General features: G+C 40.8%; 1 protein-coding gene across 2 annotated transcripts; it reads left to right on the top strand.

Moving 5' to 3' along the window:
- The first annotated feature begins 2,200 nt into the window (after positions 1 to 2,200).
- L1TD1 (LINE1 type transposase domain containing 1) lies at positions 2,201 to 19,993 on the top strand. 2 transcript variants are annotated; one of them, XM_045477627.1, is made up of 4 exons: positions 2,201 to 2,435; positions 3,576 to 3,649; positions 14,624 to 15,701; positions 18,189 to 19,993. In XM_045477627.1, exons 3-4 carry the CDS (start codon positions 14,715 to 14,717, stop codon positions 19,779 to 19,781), a joined length of 2,580 nt encoding a protein of 859 aa, XP_045333583.1. In that variant the 5' UTR covers positions 2,201 to 2,435; positions 3,576 to 3,649; positions 14,624 to 14,714; the 3' UTR covers positions 19,782 to 19,993. The 2 variants fall into 2 exon arrangements, with proteins under 2 accessions (XP_045333583.1, XP_045333584.1); XM_045477628.1 differs by lacking the exon at positions 2,201 to 2,435 and having other exon boundaries at positions 3,106 to 3,649.
- Positions 19,994 to 20,533: the final 540 nt, after the last annotated feature.

Genomic DNA, 20,533 nt, shown 5'->3' on the forward strand with positions numbered 1-20,533 from the left:
AAGGCCATTTGTCTGGTCTGGTTTCCATCATTCAGAATACGGCTGACCGCATCCCTACCCTGTCACTCAGCATGCTACTCCAGCTCATGTATTTGACCTAAACTGCAACTTACATTCAAACACTTGATTGTGCTATTTGATTTTAATTTTTTCCATTTGAGTGATTTTATTAATAATGCCAGAGAGGCAGAAGGAGTTTTTTAAAAAGACTACATACTGTGAAAAATTGACATGACTGGAGCCATTTAAAAATATGGAAGGGTGCCTGGATGGCTCAGTCAGTTAACCATCCGACTGAGTTTTGGCTCAGGTCAGGATCTCAAGATTTGTGAGTTCGAGCCCCTCATTGGGCTCTGCATGGACCGTTCGGAGCCTGCTTGGGATTCTCTGTCTCTCCCTCTCTATCTTAGCCCCTCCCTACTCATTCTCTCTTTCTCTCAAAATAAATAAACTTAAATAAAAAAAGAAATACGGAGAGAGATAGCACACCTGCCTTTGGTGTAACTGGGCCAAAACCTCTGGACTGGGCAGTATAGCAATTATTTGAAGCAATTGTCTGAGAACTTAGCAGGACAAACGTCCTGATCACAAGCCTGATGGTTGTGGACTTTCTGAAGATAGAATCTATAGTCAATGTATAACCCAGAGTAGCTTAGCTGTTAAAACACCCATTTAAAAAAAATTTTTTTTTAATGTTTATTTATTTTGAGACAGAGAGAGACAGAGCATGAACAGGGGAGGGGCAGAGAGAGAGGGAGACACAGAATCTGAAACAGGCTCCGGGCTCTGAGCTGTCAGCACAGAGCCCGATGTGGGGCTTGAACTCACGGACCGTGAGATCATGACCTGAGCTGAAGTCGGACACTTACCCGAACGAGCCACCCAGGCGCCCCAAAACACCCATTTAAAAAAAAAAACAAAAACACCTTGTTTTTCTTTTCTTCAATTAGGGTATTGCTCCCTTCCCCCTCCCTTGCTTTCACCCTACAATCAGGACACTATCTGCACATTTACTTCGAGTCTCTGCTCCCGGAATTGCAATTCTTTGGTCCCACATAAACATCCCTCTGCCTCTCATTGTGGCTCTTTATTTTGAGGTTAACAGTGCTTTTCCAGTATCCCACACACATTTAGGGGGCAGTGCTGGATATCGAGACTTCACTGCTTATTAGCTATATAACCTTGATTGGGTCAACCTCCATCTGAATCTTGTAAGTCACGCCTGGGGAGCGCATCCACCCAGGACCCCAGAGTCTCCAACTCAATACAGCTCCCTGAACTCCTGGTCCCCCCCACCCCCCTTCATTCTGGAGACCGTCAATGGTTAGCTGCCCTGTGAGTACCACCAGTCTCATTGGGCAAGTCTGCTCCCTTCCTCATTCCCCAGGAGAGCTGAGTACATACTTGCCATCCGTCGAGGTACAGTAGGTAAATCAGTGAACAAGAAAGGTAAGATTCTTGTCCTTGTAGTCTATATTCTAGTGGGGAAGTGGAAGGGACACATTCCAAGAAAACACGAAATTTGAGTTGAATGGATTCGTTGAAATTTCTGGTAACTGGGAACCAAATAACGAGGGTGATATGAGAGGGTATGTGACTCCCTCAGAAAGGGTGGTCTGGGAGGCCTCTTAGAGGAGTTAACAATGGACCTGAGTCCTGAGCATGAAAAGAACTGGAAAAAATAACTCACAAAGGAAATAGCTAGTGCCGAGGCCCTGAGGCAAGAATTTCAGTGTTTTCTGAGGAGGAGAAAGGAGACCAGTTCTGTTATGGGGAGTAGAACTAAAACAACAGTTAAAGAGGGGTCAGGATGGGGTGAGAAGTTAGAAATGTTACTCTACCGGAAATGGAAAGCCACAAAGGGATGGTGTGGAGACGGACTGCAGAGACCAACAGACAAGGGAGAGGTGGCGGGCTCCGACTCCGTTGCAGCCAAGGAGAGGGACAGAAGTGGACAGATTCAAGGGTGTGGGCATTAAAAAGAAAGGGGGGGGTGGGCATTGAAGAAAAGAGAGGAATGGAGAATGACCCCTGGGGTTACAGCCTGAGTAAACTGGGCAATTAGCGCCGACTTTATTGAGATGCAAACCTGGAGTCGGGGCGGGTTTGGAGGAGGTGGAGACTGGGTGGGGGTGGGGTGGGGCGGGGTGGGAGGTTGCGTGCGGAGGGCGTCAGTGGGGGTGGGGTGGGGCACCTTCCTCGCGGAGCCGGGGGCTGGAGCTCAGGTGGCGGCCAGCAATGGGAAGTCAGCAGGCGCTTCAGGATTGGAGGAGGTGTCCAGGGGAGGGGGCGAGGCAGTGCAGGTTGCGAGGGGATTGGGCCTAGGGACTTGCAAACTCCGCACGGGGAGGGGAGGAGCTGGCAAAAAGTGCTGAGTCCGTCCTGCTTCTTTCTCTGGCACGCGTGTGCGCCCTCAGGCTGGATCCCTTCTCCAGGTAAGGCTGACAGATGTGGGGACCAGGGCCCCTCCTGGGACCCTCTGGCTTTGCTACCTGCTTTGCCCCGCACCGGCCGGTGAGAGAGGCACCTTCCCGAGAGTCCTTTACCCCCAAAAGTAGGGACATTGAAAAGCCGTGCCAGGGGCCCTGGCCTGCTCAGTGAAAAGAGTATGCGACTCTCGATCTCGGGGGCCTTGAGTTCGCGCCTACCTTGGGCGTAGAGATTGCTAAAAATAATAATAAACTTTTTAAACAAAAGGTAGAAATAGCGGTGCCAGGAGGAGAAAATACAGTCAAGGACGCTAGGCAGTATTTAAGTACTGCCTTCAAAAGAAGGGTGGGGGAGGTGCAAATTTACTTGGTATTTTTAGGGGAGCAATGGAATGAGTGAGAGCTTTGGGACCAGGCGGACCTGGATGTCCCATGTGCCCTCATTTCCTAGATGCGAGGCTTTGAACTTAAATCTCCAACCCATTTCTTCACAGTATTCCCCATAAACTGTAGAAGTAAAGGAAATAGATTTATTAAAAAAAATTTTTTTTAACGTTTATTTGTTATTGAGAGACAGAGCATGAGCAGGGGAGGTGCAGAGAGAGGGGGAGACACAGAATCTGAAACAGGCTCCAGGGTCTGAGCTGGCAGCACGGAGCCCGACACCGGGCTCGAACTCAGAAACCGCGAGATCATGACCTGAGCCGAAGTCGGACGCTTAACCGACTGAGCCACCCAGGCGCCCCAGGAAATGGATTTAAAGACGACGACGGTTTCGGCCTCTCCTTGATTGGGAGAAATGACTGAATTCTTTCTCAAACGGCAAAAGGAATATATGTTTACTGCCAAAATGTCTTAGAAAATCGACCCCAACTAGCACAAAGAAACAACCACCCTCTTTCCCTGTGCCTCTGGTTACCTCCTCAGTTGTGGCCCTGGATCTTTCCCTTCCCTTCTGTCCTCTCCTCAGGTCCTCTCTCGGACATTAATAACTTTATATCTTTGCATACTTTTGTGATCCTATAAATCTAAGCAAACACAGCTAGAGAAGAGCCTTTTTTCCCCTATACGTACAAAATGGGGTGATCCTCTACATATTAAACCTTAAACTTAAATTCCGTATGGTGGACTTTGTTTGAACCCTAGGCACGGAGACAGCTGTGCGGAAGACCAAGCCCTGTTCTGCAGAGAACTTTCTTCCAGGTGACGGCCTTCACTGGGTAAGCAGCTGAGACTTGGCGGTTGAGCAGCTGGGTAGCTGCGGAAGTGGAGGGCAAGAGTGCCTGTGCGTAGTTTAGAGTGAATTGGGCAGTTGACCTTTGGACCAATGAGCTGTGAATCTTGGCAGCAGATGGGGTAGGCGGGGGATCCTTCGCCCGGGGCTGTGGTTGTCTGCCGTGAGGAGCAGAATCTGAGATTTTGTCACCGCTAGCGGTCGCAGGTATTTTCCTGTGTTGCAGGTGTCTCGTGAAACAGTTTTACACTCATTATGTCGGATTAAAAAGTACTTTAGACCTGCCACTTGATTTTGTTAAATAGGTTAAGAAGATCACGTGTTCTCTGCGCACCTGGGTGGCTCAGTCGCTTGAGCGTCTGACTTCGGCTCAGGTCATGATCTCTGGGTTTGTGAGTGCAAGTCCTGCATGGGCTCTGTGCTGACAGCTCAAAGCCCGGAGCCTGGTTTGGATTTTGTGTGTCTCTCTTTCTCTGCCCCTCCCCCACTTAAACTCTGTCTCTCTCACTCAAGAATAAATCAACATTTAAAAAAAGGTCACATATTCTGCATCTCGCATTTGTTATTTTGATAACTAAATTCCTGTCAGTGATAACAAGGATAAATATGTGTTCTCTTTCCTACCCAAGATCCTAGACATCCTGAAATTCTATCCGCCCTGGGTTCAGAATCCCTAATCAGGGTGGAAATCAGGATCTGCAAACACTGAGGCTGGAGCAGACTTGCCAGGTTTCAGGTCAGGTTGGACTGTCCTGAAGAGGGGTTTAGTGTAGGAGAACTTTGGAGGCTTATAATCAGTGCAGCTGTGAGTTTGGATTTATGTTTTAAGGAACTTGAAGATCCCACTCGAGGGCTCGCTATGGAAACTGGAACCTGTTAGGAAGGGCGAGAAATCTTTAGCAATTCACACCCCAAGGCAATGGGTGGGGGGAGGATGAATACAGTTTCCCTTAATCTCCTGGATGGACCAGGTTGTTTTGGTTTGCACTTCCTTGGCCTTAGCTGCCTTCTTTTCATATGTTTATTATCAACTTGCATTTCCTATAGTGAATTTTCAAAATGGGCTGCTGGTTCTTAGTGGTTTCTTTTTTTTTTTTTAATTTTCTGAATTTGCTGCTATACTATGGATTTCCTTTTAGCTAGAAAAAGAACAGTTAATACTCCCCACGCCAATCTCTGTGGCCACGCAGAGTTTGGTTTACCATTTCTTCACTACGTACAAGTATCTGGGGTTTTTTCTGAGTGCAGGGCAGAAAAATAAAGGAAAAGACTGACTAGAACTTTCTCTAAATGGCATTATACTTTTCCCATTTTAATTACCCAAAAGGTTCTGATAATTCCCAGTTCCCCTTTCAAGGTGAAGTGGGCGGACATTTGCCCCAGCACTGGCTAAAATCCATTTTTTAAAACACTAGAATCTGTTGTGTTTTGCATTTTCCTGATTCATAAAATTGACCATATTTTCACGTTTACTGTTCATTCTCATTTCTGTGGTTTTGTGTGTATTTACAAAATGAAATTGTACTATATGTGTTTTCTGCAGCTTGTTTTTTCTTTAATGTATCAGGGACATTCCAACTGGTCTCTAAATATACTCTGTAATAGCTGCTTATAATTCCATTTTTGGTAGACCTTCCTTGGTTCAATTCTCTTACTAAAAGGCATTGCTTTCTGGGTTTTTGTCACAAAAGGTTCAGTGCTAAACCTTTTGTCTTTGTATTCTTAAGTACAGGTAGTTGTATTCCTGGCCTAGGTTCTCAAGGCGAGAGTTATGTGTATTCTATCTGATTTTTAATAGGTTTTCCAATTTCCTGAAAAGTTGTAACTATTCCCACTCCAGATAGATAAAAGAGATCACTTCTTTTTATTATTATCTCTCCAGCTTCTGGGGTTGGGCACCTTTTCAAATATTTGGTATTTCTTTGCATTCTCTCTTTTTGTTTATTTTAGCTTACTTTATATAAAATTTTAATATAAGAAACATTAATGATCTTTTGTGGCGGTTTAGAATTGTTACTCCCTCTTCTGTGAATTACCTGTTTTAGGTTTTCTGGCAGTTCAGAACTATTTGATGAAAATTGTTCTGTATATTCAGTGGAAACTTCTGGATATGGATCCTTTTAAAATATTGAATGTTTTATTGATTTTTTTTTTTTTTTCTTGAGAATACTGAAGGTGTTTGTGTTTGGTGATGAAGGGTTTGTGTTTGGTTTTTACTTTGTGGATCAATATTTATTTAAAAGTTTTTTTTGTTGTTTCTTTGTTTTAAGTTTATTTATTTACTTAAATAATTTCTACCCCCAATGTGGGGCTAGAACTCAAAAGAGTCTCCTGCTCTACCAACTGGGCCAGCCATGCGCCACTGATTATTTAAAAAAAATTTTTTTTTTTTTTTTTAACGTTTATTTATTTTTGAGACAGAGAGAGAGCATGAACGGGGGAGGGTCAGAGAGAGGGAGACACAATCTGAAACAGGCTCCAGGCTCCGAGCTGTCAGCACAGAGCCCGACGCGTGGCTCGAACTCAGGGACCATGAGATCATGACCTGAGCCAAAGTCGGACGCTCAACCGACTGAGCCACCCAGGCGCCCCACGCCACTGGTTATTTAAAAGTTTTGCTAGGATATCATTTATTTCCTTTAGATTTTTTACTTTTTTATTTTTTTTTATTTAAAAAAAAATTTTTTTTTTAACATTTATTTATTTTTGAGACACAGAGCATGAATAGGGGAGGCTCAGAGAAAGAGGGAGACACAGAATCCGAAACAGGCTCCAGGCTCCGAGCTGTCAGTCCAGAGCCTGACGCGGAACTCCAACCCACGGACCGTGAGATCATGACCTGAGCGAAGTCGGACGCTTAACCGACTGAGCCACCCAGGCGCCCCTCCTTTAGATTTTTTTATTACCATGCATTTGTAAACCAGCTTAAAAATTTTTTTTTAATGTTTTTATTTTTGAGAGAGAGAATGGCAGAGTGTGAATGGGGGAGGGGCAGAGAAAGAGACGGAATCTAAAGCAGGCTCCAGGCTCTGAGCTGTCAGCACAGAGCCCATCTGCAGAGCTCGACTTACAAACTGAGATCACAACCTGAGCCAAAGTCCCTCAACGGACTGAGCCACCCAGGTGCCCGGAAACCAGCTTTTTAAAATTCTTATACTGGATCATTCCTCATGCTTAGGTTCTCACACTTTGTGTCTCTAAGGAAAATTTTTACTTGGCTTTTGGTTTTATTTTTTGCCCTTTTAAATTTCTACCTTTATCTCCTCCTTTTGACTTTCCTTTTCTTGGTTATGACTTGGTCACATTGTTGTACATTAGTCACGTTGTTTGGGGCACAGATAATTTGTTTGGATTATCATAACTGAAAAATGTTCTTCGCTTAATTTCATACTTTTGTCCTGGGTAATGCTTTATTTGGTCTCTGTTACCTTTGTGCTTTAATTTTTGTGCATTTGTTTGTACAACCTTGGCCTTATTTTCAGTTTTCTTTGAGGTTTTGTTCTGATAGTATCTTTTGTAGAACATACAGAGAAGCTTGTGTTTCAGCCAGGAGACCTCTGGTTTTCCGTAATGACTTTCCGTGTTAAAAATGTCAGAACGGTCTCCTGGCTGGCTCGGTCCCTGGAGTGTATAACTTTTGATCTTCAAGCCCCACGTTGGATGTAGAGATAACTTAAAATTTTTTAAATCTTGAAAAAAAAAATGTTAGCACATCCAAGCATACAAGAATAAGCTCATACCCATTACCTAGATTCAAGAACAGGTGTCTTCCCCATTTGTGTCATCTATTCTTTAACTTTTTTTTTTGTTCAAGTATTGTATGTATGTATGTGTGTGTTTATTTATTTATTTATTAGAGAGTGTGCACGGAGGAGAGGCAGAGAGAGAGGAAGACAGAATCCGAAGCAAGCTCCAGGATCTAAGCTGTCAGCAACAGAACTTGAACTCACAAACTGTGAGATCATGACCTGAGCTGAAGTTGGATGCTTAACCGACTGAGCCACCCAGGTGTCCCATGCTGAAGTATTTTATTTTATTTTATTTTATTTTATTTTATTTTATTTATTTTTTTTTTTTAATTTTTTTAACGTTTATTTATTTTTGAGACAGAGAGAGACAGAGCATGAACGGGGGAGGGTCAGAGAGAGGGAGACACAGAATCTGAAACAGGCTCCAGGCTCTGAGCTGTCAGCACAGAGCCCGACGCGGGGCTCGAACTCACGGACCGCGAGATCATGACCTGAGCCGAAGTCAGCCGCCTAACCGACTGAGCCACCCAGGCGCCCTTGAAGTATTTTAAAGTAAATCCCTGACGTGTCATTTCACCTTTAAAAACTTCAGTATTGTTGTGTAACTGTATTCAACATTGTGGGAGCATATCATCATATTATGTAATTGTCAGATCACTATTTGTACACCTGAACTACCATAATATTTTATCAACAGTACTTCAGTTAAAAAATTTTAAGTATTTGGGGCGCCTGGGTGGCTCAGTCTGTTAAGCATCTGACTTCGGCTCAGGTCATGGTCTCATAGTTCATCAGTTCAAGCCCCACGTCGGGCTCTGTGCTGACAGCTCAGAGCCTGGAGTCTGTTTCAGATTCTGTGTCTCCCTCTCTCTCTGCTCCTCCCCTGTTCATGCTCTGTCTCTGTCTCAAGAATAAATAAACATTAAAAAAAACTTTTTTTTAATTTTAAGTATTTTTATTTATTATTTTTTTTAATTAAGTATTTTTTCTTTTCTTTCTTACTTTTTTTTTTTTTTTTTTAAGTTTATTTATTTTGAGAGAGGGCACACGCAAAGGAGGGGCAAAAAGAGAGGAACAGTGAGAATTCCAAGCAGGCTCAGTCACTTAAGTTGACTGAGCCACCCAGGCACCCCTAAACTTAAGTATTTTTAAAACAAAAAATTCAAACAATTTTATTAAATGATTCATGAATGGGTCTACATCCTTTCTAGCAAATAGTGGGGAGCACCAAAGGTCTGAAGAAGAGGAGAAGTGTTTTTTTTTTTTTTTAATTTTTTTTTTTTTCAACGTTTATTTATTTTTGGGACAGAGAGAGACAGAGCATGAACGGGGGAGGGGCAGAGAGAGAGGGAGACACAGAATCGGAAACAGGCTCCAGGCTCTGAGCCATCAGCCCAGAGCCTGACGCGGGGCTCGAACTCACAGACCGCGAGATCGTGACCTGGCTGAAGTCGGTCGCTTAACCGACTGCGCCACCCAGGCGCCCCGAGGAAAGGTTTTTAAAGGCAGGACAAGGAAGTCCTACACAGAAAAAGGATTCAGGTGAGGTCCCCTTCATCTGGGGACAAAAGGGTGGATTATCTCCTTGTCCTTGGGGGACGGAGTGGGCTCATGTGACAGATTATTGGTGCTGACCAGAAAATTCCCGATTGGCCTCTTAAAGGTTACGTTTCTGGGTTGAAACTGCAGTTAGTAGGTATTAAGTCTTAGTTTACTGACTTGGGGCCTTAACCTAAGTGCTGCCATTTTGGGCCTGTGGTTTTCTTTTGAATATCATCTATCTCTTTAAAAATGACATTTCTTAAATAACCACCATACTATCACAACTAATAAATTCCTATTCCTTAGGATTGTTTAATGCTCAATCTGTATTCAAAATTTTCTGCTCTTCAAAAACAAAAAGTTTCCTGCTTTTCTACATTGCTTTGTTCAACCCAGATCCAGATCCAGATAAGGGGACACACAGTTCCCTTGGCCTCCTAAACTAGATTAAGTCCCTCTATTGAAGCCTTGCGGAAAGTCCTCCCCAGTGGACTTTACTGTTGATTCCTCAGAGTTGCTTTGATTAGCTTCAGGTGCAATGCCTGGTGTTCGGTTTTCCAGTCATTAGGAGGGATGAAATGTGTATAACTAATTTTTATCACTTTTTGTATTTGTAGTCATCCTTACATTTACTTTTTTGACCTTTTCTCTGAACTAATGAAGGTGTTTAGTATACATTTTTCCTTTGACCTCCTGTTTGTACTTTAAGTGAATGCTAAGTGTAAGGTTTTTTGCAACTAATACATTTTTTTGAATAGTTAATGTAGTGACTTACATTTATAAATTATTTGTTTTAAACTCTTACAGCGCTGGGTTTTTTTTGTTTTGGTTTTGGTTTTTTAAAGAGAGTGCAAGTGTGGGAGAGGAGAACTGACAGAGGAGAGGAGAGAGAATCTTAAGCAGGCTCCACACTGAGCGTGGAGCCAGGCGCAAGGCTCTATCCCACAACCCTGGGATCATGACCTGAGCCGAAATCCAGAGTGGGATGCTCAAGCAACTGAGCCACCCGAGTGCCCTACATTTTTGTTGTTCTGTTTTTTTTTTGTTTTTTTTTTTCCATGAGCTCCATGCCCAACGTGGGCTCTCAACAGTGACCCTGGGATCAAGAGTTGCATGCTCTGGGTGGGGTAGGGACACATGGTTGGCTCAGTCAGTTAAGCATCTGACTTAAGCATCTTGATTTAGGCTCAGGCCATGACCTCACATTTCCTGAGTTCAAGCCCCATGTTGGGCTTGGGATTCTCTCCCTCTCTCTCTCTCTCAGCCCCTCCCCTGCTCATGTGCCTGCGTGCACATGTCCTGTCTCTCAAAATAAAAACTCAAAAAAAATACTTCCTTTTTTTCCTGATCTTTAGAAGACTTTGGGTACCAATAAGGTAAAAATTGCTTCTCACTTTTCAAATTTAATTGTGAAAGTTTAATAATAATCCTGTGTTTGAACTATGCTTTATTTGCTGTTGTATCCCCTTTTTCTTTACAGTGTTATTTATTTGTGCCTTTTCTCTCTAGGTTGGTCAATTGTCATCAGAGGATAAGTGTTTTCAACTTTTGGGGTCTATTTCATTCTTTATCTAGCAGTTTAACTCCATTTCATCCTTTCTACTTTTTTAATATTTTAAAGTCTGAATTTCCTTCAAAGCACCATTTTCACTACCTACTATAAGTAGTTATTACTGACATTCAGTATTTTTAAATTTCCTTCAGTTTTTGACCGAGTTATTTTGGAATTTAAATATCTGTTTCCTTTAGTATTTGAATTCCATACACAGAAATTTTTCTTTTAATTTTATCATAATTTTTCTTCAGATTTTATGTAAGGGAAATTTTTGAACTGTAGGATTTTAAGTATGTATCTTTTTGCCCTGATGTTAATGATAGATCAGCTGCTCCTATGATTTTTTTTTTTTTTTTTAGTGTTTATTAATTAAAAAAAAAATTTTTTTTTAACATTTATTTATTTTTGAGACAGAGAGAGACAGAGCATGAACGGGGGAGGGTCAGAGAGAGGGAGACACAGAATCTGAAACAGGCTCCAGGCTCTGAGCTGTCAGCACAGAGCCCGACGCGGGGCTCGAACCCACGGACCGTGAGATCATGACCTGAGCCGAAGTCGGCCGCTTAACCGACTGAGCCACCCAGGCGCCCCTTAGTGTTTATTTTTGAGAGAGAGAGCATGAGTGGGGCAGAGAGAGAGGGAGACACAGAATCCGAAGTAGTCTCCAGGCGCTTAGCTGTCAGTACGGCCTGATGTGGGGTTCGAACTCACAAACCGTGAGATCATGACCTGAGCTGAAATCAGACCCCTAACCCACTGAGCCACCCAGGCGCCGCCCCCTATGATTGTCACAGCCCTTTTGTAGTAGTCCTCAAAGTTATTTTTTTTTTAAGCTTTCATCCTTGTGGGCAAGATGTTTCATGCTATTTTTTTTTTTTCTTTTAACTAATAAACTTAATTTTTGGAACAGTTTTAGGTTCACAGTTTTAGGTTCACACCTGCATGGCCCCTGCCTCATCATCCCACACCAAGTGGTACATTTGTTACAGCCGGTGAATTTACATTCATGTATCATTATCCGTCCGTAGTTTGCATTAGGGTTCACTCTTGGTGAGTGAATTTTCTATGACTTTCTGTGAGTTTTGACAAGTACATGGCCTGTGTCCGCCACTGTCATACAGAATAGTTTCACTCCTAAAAATCCTCTGTGCTCTGCCTATTCATCTTCCTCCCCTCAATCCCTGAGAACAACTGATGTTTTTTCTGTCTCTATACTTTTGCCTTTTATAGAATGTCATGTAATTGGAATCCTGTAGTACGTAGCCTTTTCAGGTTGGCTTCTTTGACTTGGTAAAGTTGCAATTTAGTTTCCTCCATGTTGTCTAAATGTCTTAGTAACGCATCCCTTTTTGGCCCTGAATAATACTGCATTGTTTGGATATACCCCAGTTTATCCAACTACTGGAAAATACCTTGGTTGCTTCTCAGTTTTGGCAGTTCTGAATAAAGCCGCTCTAAACCTCAGTATGCAGGTTTTTGTATGGATATAAATTTTCCACTCCTTTGTGTAAATACCAGGGAACACGATGGTAAAAATATGTTCCGTTTTGAAGCACCTGCCAAACTGTCTTCCAAAGTAGCTGTGTCATTGTTTCATTTCCATCAGCAGTGAAATGAGTGTTGCTGTTACTCCACATTCTTACCAGCACCTGATGTTAGTTATTTTGGATTTGGCCCTTCTAATAGACATGTAGTGGTATCTCATTTTAATTTGCATTTACCTGATGACATCTTTCCATATGCTGACTTGTTTTCTGTGTATCTTCCCTGGTGAGGTGTCTCTTTGGGTCTTTTGTCCATTTTTTAATCCGGTTCATTTTACTTTTACTGAGATTTAAGAGTCCTTTGTCTGTTTTGAATAGCAATCCTTTATCAGATGTCTCTTTTGCAAATATTTTTCCCCAGTATGTGGCTTGTCATCTCATCTTGTCTCAGGCTAATTTGAGTTTTGTTTTTTTTGTTTTTTTTCCTTTCTAGATTGTTTGTTAGCTATGGAATTAACTGCCTATGGGCAGAGGATTTGCAAAAGTGTATCTTGCAGAGCAGAAACTAGGGTAGGTTAGGTTCTAGAACCACTTATCTCATTCTCTATTTCAAGAGCACCTCAAGCTTGATATGTTAAACGAAATTTGCTCTTCCTTTAAAACCTGTTTTGTTTTTTTTTTCCTTGGGGTGCCTTGGTGGCTCAGTTGGTTGAGGGTCCTACTTCGCTTAGGTCATGATTTTGCAGTTCCCGAGTTCACGCCCTGCATCAGGATTTCAGCTGTCAGCGTGGAGCTCTGTTTGGATCCTCTTTCTCCCTCTCTCTATGCCCCTTCCCTGCTATATGTTCCCCTTCAGCAGATGCTTGCTCCAGCCTTGCTTCTGGAATGTACTTTCTTCCATTCTTTGCCATGTAGCTGCTGCTCACTTCTCAGATTCAGTGTGAGCTACTTTTGCAGGGAAGCCTTCCTGGATCTCCCTGAATATGTCAGCTGACACCTGGTATAGACACTCATGACCCTCGACCCTTACTTTGTAAGTTGGCACAGTTGCCATTTGATATTTATTTCTCCCTAGATGTTCACCCCCTTGTAGGGGAGGTTCCATGTCCATTTTTACTCAACATCTTTTTCCTTTGCTATCCATAGCATATAGTCTGCTCAATAAATGTGATTGAATGTCTGAGAACTTGGATGGCTCATGTCTGCATTCAGAAGTTTTACCAGGATTATATATAGATGGATATGCATCTTTTATTAACCTTGCCCCAGATCTAGTGATTTTTGTTTTTTTCAATCACATGACTCAAGTCCAGAGAAGTTTTCTATTACTATATGTGGTTTGTATCCTCCTTCCACTAGATGCTTGGAAGGTTTTCTGGTTCTGTTCCTCAAAGCTATGGTCAACACTCATGAGTCCTATTTCCCCTTTCTCTTCTGTTCATATGCTTCAATAATAGCTACTAGTTTTGTGTATTTACCCTAGTCCCCTTCCATGAAGCTGCTGAATCCTCTTGAAGGGGGTATAATTTTTCTATTCATACCTGTAAGTTCAAGCAGTTTGGGTCTTGACAGCAGTGATGAATCAGCATGTGGTACAATTTTTAGTGTATCTGCAGTCCACTCAAACGAATACCTACTAGGTTTTGCAGAGGAAAAGATTAAGGAACAGGCATCCCAGCTGTTGTCCAAAGTGTGTCTATTGTGCATAGCCATTTCTCATCCCCGTTAATTAAGGGATGAAGGGATGGGAGTGGTTTCTCCCTTTCCACCATGCAGGGTCAGGACAGCAGGGTTGAATGATTAAAAACATAAATGAACAGCCTAATTGAGTCTCCTCAAGCAAAGGTCCAGGGCCTCTGTGACGTGGGAGTAGGCATGGATTTTAGTTATTCTGTTCCCCTCGGGTATTAATATTTGCATTCTGGAAAGTAATACTCTTAATTGACTTGAGCTGGTTTTAAGAAAAATTCTTAATGTTAACTTTCTCTGCAATCAAAAAAGGGCCTTCTGTTTTTCCGTTATGATTCCATCCAAGTCACCTTAAGCGTTAAAAATTTGGTATGGTGCACTCTTTTAAAAAATGATTATTTTTGAGAGTGCGAGCAGGGGAGGGGCAGAGAGAGGGGTGGGGATCTAGGGTCCCCAGTGGGCTCTGCACTGACAACAGCAAGTCTGATGCTGGGGCTCGAACTCATGAACTGTGAGATCATGGCCTGGGCCAAAGTTGGGATGTTCAACCTGCTGAGCCACCCAGGTGCCCCTGGTGCACTCTGTTTTAATAATGTTTATTTTCCTGTAATCTGTTTGATCCTGACAGCGAACATAGGCAGCAAAGTCAATAGTATGGGAAACTGGCCAATTTCCATCATTATTGGTTGATTTATGGCATTCAAATCTTTACTTGAATGGGGTATTAATCATATTGTATGAATTTTGAATTCTGATTTTTTTTGTTGTTTATGTGCATATACCCATGTGTTACCCTATGTAACCTATGGTTTACCCTTTATATTAAATTGTGGAGTACTCAGTTTACTTAATAACCACGTTTATATTCTTGGTCGTTGTGCTTCTCAAAATAATTGTTAAGTAAACAAGTTACTTTTTTTTTTTTTTTTTTTGTATTTCAGATAATCTTTTTAAAGATATTTGAGTTTGGGGGAGTCTAGCAGACCTTCAAGAACAAAAATTACTCTTCAGGAAAATAAAAACGTGTCCACAATGTCCCTTATACAGTCAGAAATTGATAGACCTGCAAGGAAGCAGGAAAATATCACTCATAGGGAAAGAATTCAGTTGATAGAAACTGACCAGGAAATGGCTCAGGTATTAGATTTAAAATGCAAAGACATGTCAGCAGTTGTGCTGATGAAGTTTAAAGGCTTGATGGAAAATCTGGATTTAATGGTTGAAGAGATAAGGGACTCTCTTAAAAATGACCTAAAGGAAATTTTAGGAGTAGAAAGTAAAATACCTGAAGTGAAAAATCCAAAGAACTCCAGTACCAAAAAGGAGTGCCAACAAATAAAAGGTTTAGCCACACAAAAAAAAGGATTGGTAGAAAACATAGAAGGAGCAAACTCTAAAATAGTTGAGGATATTGAAAATTTGACTTTTAAAAGAAAAGAAATAAATGAGCCAAGTAGCAGATTAGGCAAAGCTGAAGAGTACAGTACTAACCAAGGTAAGGAATTGTCCTATGATGAGTCACAAAATTACAAAGTCATGGAAAGTATGGAAGAAGCCATAAACAATATAGATAACACTTGGGGAGATAGTAGGATCCATATGGAAGTAACAGGAGAGAACATAGAGATTGGAGAGGGTGGAGTGGTCAAAGCAAAAAGAGAGGAAAAAATTCCTCAGAATTTAAACAATAATAAAGTGAAGATTCTAAAAACCTCCAGAGAAGATGAAGGAGCAGTACTTAGGTTGGCAGCAGACTTTTCATCGGCAACACTGGACATCAGTAAGCAGTGGAGTAATGTCTTCAACATTCTGAGGGAAAATGATTTTGAACCTCAAGTTCTATGTCAAGTTAAATTAGCATTTAAGTGTGATGGTGAAGTAAGGACCTTTTCAGATATTCAAAGCCTCAGCAATTTTACTAGCCAAAAACCGTTTATGAAAGAATTACTGAAGGATATACTCCCACAAAGTGAAAAAATAAAGAAAGGAGGAAGAAGATACGGGATTCGAGAAAAAGTGGTAAGTATATATAGATCTTTGGAGTTTATGTATGAAGTAGAATAGTTGGTAAAGTTATTCTGAAGTTTAAACCAATTTTTAAGAAATATTTTCTTAAAGGGGTGCCTGGGTGGCTCAGTCGGTTAAGCATCCAACTTCAGCTCAGGTTATGATTTCACGATTGGTGAGTTCCAGCCCTGTGTTGGGCTCTGAGCTGACAGCTTGGGGCCTGGAGTCTGCTTTGGATTCTGTGTCTCCCTCTTTTCTCTGCTCCTTCCCAGATCACGCTCTGTCTCTCTTTCTCATAAATACTTAAAAAGAAAGAATTCCTTAAAAAAAATCCTTAAAAGTAAAAGCATGACATTAAAAGTAATGACTTAAAGGCTCTTTTTCTTTTAATGGGTGGCATTGAAAGCTTGGAATAGGTTAAAAAGATTTGAGTTGCTCTGAGAAGAGATTGTACATATTTATTATAGACATTGAAAGAAAATGAATTTATATATATGTTATGTATTTAAGGATAAACACTAGAATAGTGGCTTTTAAAACAGTAGGAGGAAGAATAGAAATAAAGAAGTTCAATTAAAAGCCCTCAAGCAATAGGATTATGAAAAAAAGTATCGGGTATAATTAGGTTGAAATTTCAATGTATAAAGTAGTCCTGCTAAGTCCTCTTTATTAACATTCAGCGAAATGCAAATCTATTTTACTAAAGCCTATCAGAGTGTTCATTAATACTAATATTTAGCAATTATCCATTTCATGTATAAAGGTTTTTGTTTCTTACATTGTATTAGAGTATATTCCCATGTTTATTGGTTTCATTGAAAACACTGAAAATATGAATATTTTTCATAATCCCAATCTTGAAAGGTAATGCCTGTAGTATACTGTAGAGATTCTCTCTCTCTCTCTCTCTCCCTCTCCCTCCCCCCCCCCTCTCTCTCTCCCCCTCCCTCCCTCCCTCTCTCTCTCTCTCTCTCATCTTGGATGTGTATTTCTTATTTTTGTGTATGGTATAACATAGTAATCTAGTTTCATTCTTTTGCATGTGACTCTCCATTTTTCCTGGCACCACTTATTGAAGAGACTATCCTCATTGCATGTTCTTGGGTCATTTGTCCATAAATTAGTTGACCATATATGTGTGAGTTTATTTCTAGGCTTTCTGTTTACATTGATCTATGAGTCTGTTTTTATGACAATACCATATACCATACTGTTTTGGTTACTATAGCTTTGTAATATAGTTTGAAACCAGGGCGTGATGCCTCCTGCTTTGTTTCTTTTTAAGATTGCTTTGGGTATTGGGTCCTTTGTGATTCCATACTAGTTTTAGAATTGTTCTATGAAAAATGCCACTGGAATTTTGATAGAGATTACATTGAATCTGCTAATTGCCTTGGGTAGTATAAACATTTAACAATACCAATTCTCCCAATCCATGAGCACAGAATATCTTTCTATTTATTTGTATCTTCAGAGGTCTGTAGCTTAAGCCAGTATTTTTGCTGGGTTCTCAAAATAGTACCTAATTTCCCTGCCCTCTCAACATTTTCTAGTATAACATCTTTGCAAAATGACAGTCTAGAGTTAGGAAATACACTTGGATCAACAAATTCTTTATTTGAGAATCAGCATTTAATCCTAGAAATTATTCCCTGGAGATTTGCACAGATGAGGCATCTAACCTGTTCTAAACAGTCTGGGAAGGTTGAAGGACAAATATCTATCAACCAACCCCAAATAGGGAAGAAGGGCCTTCTGTAACAAGGAGCATTAAATGGAATATTCAGAGGCAAGTACAGGGTTTCAAGAAATGTTAAGAGTTAACTTTTATATTGGAGACATTGTCTTAAGTTGAGTACCTAGGCTGTCCTATTTAACCCTCCACAATAATCTGAAGTAGTGCATTACATTAGATGCTGTTCTAGAGGGCAAGTTGAGGCACCAGTAGCAAATGTGACAGCTGGATTTAGGAGCTTGTACTCTTAACCAAAGCATGCTTTCCTTTTGAACAATGTGGCTGGAACTTGAAAGTGGGATCTTTAAGAAATACTAAATTTACTTTTGTTTCCTTTGGGAGAAAAGTAAATGTGAGTGGGGGGTGCGGGTTGATAATATTCCTGAAATTAGATCGCAGAGTCTCATTACCATACTGTCCTGCATATACTCAGACATTCACAAATACAAGTTGTTCTTGAGAGTCTGTCAGGCACAAAACACTTAAGTGTTGGGAATATAGAAGGAACATAGTAAACATGACCTGATGGAAATTTGTTGCAAGTGCTATACAGATTGCAGGTGTGATGGGATAATCATAGAGTAAACTTGACTTGTTCGGGGACTTAGGCATTCAAGAAAAAGTATTACCTAAATAATTTTCCAGCTATTTATTTGATAATTGTTAAAATGGCAGTCAAAATTAAATTTAGACAGTGAAAGCATTAATTCCATTAAAAGGCACATGATACTACTTATTTATTTGTTCAATTTTTTTTCTTTCAGGGAAAAACGCTACTAGATTCAAAGCATGGAGCTGGGGGGGAAGTTGGTGATGGCTTGAGCTTTCTATTTGTTAAAGAGGTTAAGGTTGCTGAGCCACAGGAGGTGAAGAACTTAGAGACCCAGGAGGAAGAATCTTCAGAGTGGGAGACAGAAGAGGAGGAAGAGGCCTCAGAGCTGGAAGGGGAGGGAGGAAAGACCTCAGAGCTGGATGAGGAAGAAGAGGCTTCAGGGCTGCAGGAGGAAGAAGAAGAGGAGGCTTCAGTATTATGTGAGAAACAGGATTCAACCTTTCAGTGTCATTCTTTGGTAAATACAAAATGTGGAGTTGAGGAAAAAACCAGTAATGGCTTGGAAATTGTTTTAATTAAAGAGGTAGAAGATTCTGAGCCAGAGGCGGAAGAAGGTTCAGAGTGGGAAATGGAAGTAGTCCTATCGTGGGAGGAAGGAGAGGACTCTGAAGTAGAAAATGTAAAGCCTGCCTCCCCAGTTGAGAGAAAAGAGGCCTCATATGGACCTAAAGAAATTGCCTATAATTATTTGGCTCCCAACTTTGAGAAGGAAAAACTAGCGAAACACCGGATGTTACAAAAAACCCAGAATAAAGAAGAAACAGCTACACCTAGAAACCAGGGAGTTGGGACAGTTTGTCCAACTTGGTGTTTTGTCTCTCCCTCAAAATCACTGGAGAGAAGTTCTGATGAGCAGAAAAGGCATTTATATACAAAATCAAGTACTCCATCAGGAATCTCCAGATTTTCAAGGAAAACAGAGAAAGAGAGACAGAAAACTCTACAAACAGGTGAGCAAACATCTAAAGAAACAGGCTTAATACAAGAGACAGAAGAAAACTTTAGAAGAAGTACAATTAACAACTTCAGAGAGATCCAGGAGGAGGTTGCAAATATTAAAAGTTACCTTCCAGAAGTCTTGGAAATAAAAAAGTCAATAGATGTTCTCAATAGCAGAATAGACATACTTGAAGAGAGAGTGGACAATCTAGAAGATCATATTGAAGAATTCTCTAAGGATACAATGCAAATGGCCAAACAGATAATAAATAGAGAAAGGTCAAGAGACATAGAAGATAGATCCAGAAGCTCCAATATCCGCTTGATAGGAATTCCAGAAAAAGATAATAAAGAAAATGGAGCAGAGGAAATAATGAAGGAACTCATTGAAGAAAACTTTCCAGAGCTAAAGGATTCAAGTCTTGAGATTGTTAGTGCTTACCGAATACCTAGTAAGATTGATGAGAAGAGACTCACTCCTAGACACATCTTGGTGAAATTTGGGAATTCCAATGATAAAGAAAAGATCATAAAGGCTTCCAGAAAGAGAAGAGAGATAACCTATAGAGGAACAAGAATCAGACTGACAGCAGACTTATCATTGGATACTCTAGATGCTAGAAGTAAATGGAGCAATATCATAAAAGTTCTGCAAGCAAAAGGCTTTACACCTAAAATCCTATACCCGGCCAAACTGGCATTCAGTTTTGAAGGTAAAACAAAGACATTTTTTGATACTGAAGAATTCACAAAGTTTATTTCTTGCATACCCTCGTTGCAAGAATTACTGGAGGATCTACTTTAGCATTCTAGGATGACTATAAATACATGTACACAATATATATTACCTTCCTCCCACAGCAAAAATCAATAAGGAAAGGTTGAAAATAAAATGCCACATTTCTACCCAGGAGGATGGACCTCAAACAGTGTATTTGGGGAGTAGGGGAAGGGAAGGTTACTTTGTTGGCATAGTTAAGGGGTGTTTTAAAATGGTGTTAATCATTGTAGCTTGCATAGGAGTAGACTTTTTTTTTTTTAAAAAATTTTTTTTTTCAACGTTTATTTATTTTTGGGACAGAGAGAGACAGAGCATGAACAGGGGAGGGGCAGAGAGAGAGGGAGACACAGAATCGGAAACAGGCTCCAGGCTCTGAGCCATCAGCCCAGAGCCCGACGCGGGGCTCGAACTCATGGACCGCGAGATCGTGACCTGGCTGAAGTCGGACGCTTAACCGACTGCGCCACCCAGGCGCCCAGGAGTAGACTTTTCTAAACTACTGGGGAGAGGGATGGAATCTGTCTGTAACCAGATAGGAAGAGGTGGGCTAAAAGTAATAGAAAAGCACTGGAAAAAAGATGACAGGAGAAAAGTTAAATATAAAACAGATGGAAAAGTTGAAGTTTTATCTTGAGAAGGGTATTCAATTTTAATGTCATGTCAATCTTGAATCTTTATATTAAATGTTTTTCCTTTGATTATGCTTCATTTGCTTATGTTTTCTATTTTACACTTTCTAATCTATTTTGTCATTAATGTAGTTAAATTTTACATTT

Source organism: Leopardus geoffroyi, chromosome C1 (genome assembly GCF_018350155.1).
Source record: "Leopardus geoffroyi isolate Oge1 chromosome C1, O.geoffroyi_Oge1_pat1.0, whole genome shotgun sequence".
NCBI lineage: Eukaryota > Metazoa > Chordata > Mammalia > Carnivora > Felidae > Leopardus > Leopardus geoffroyi.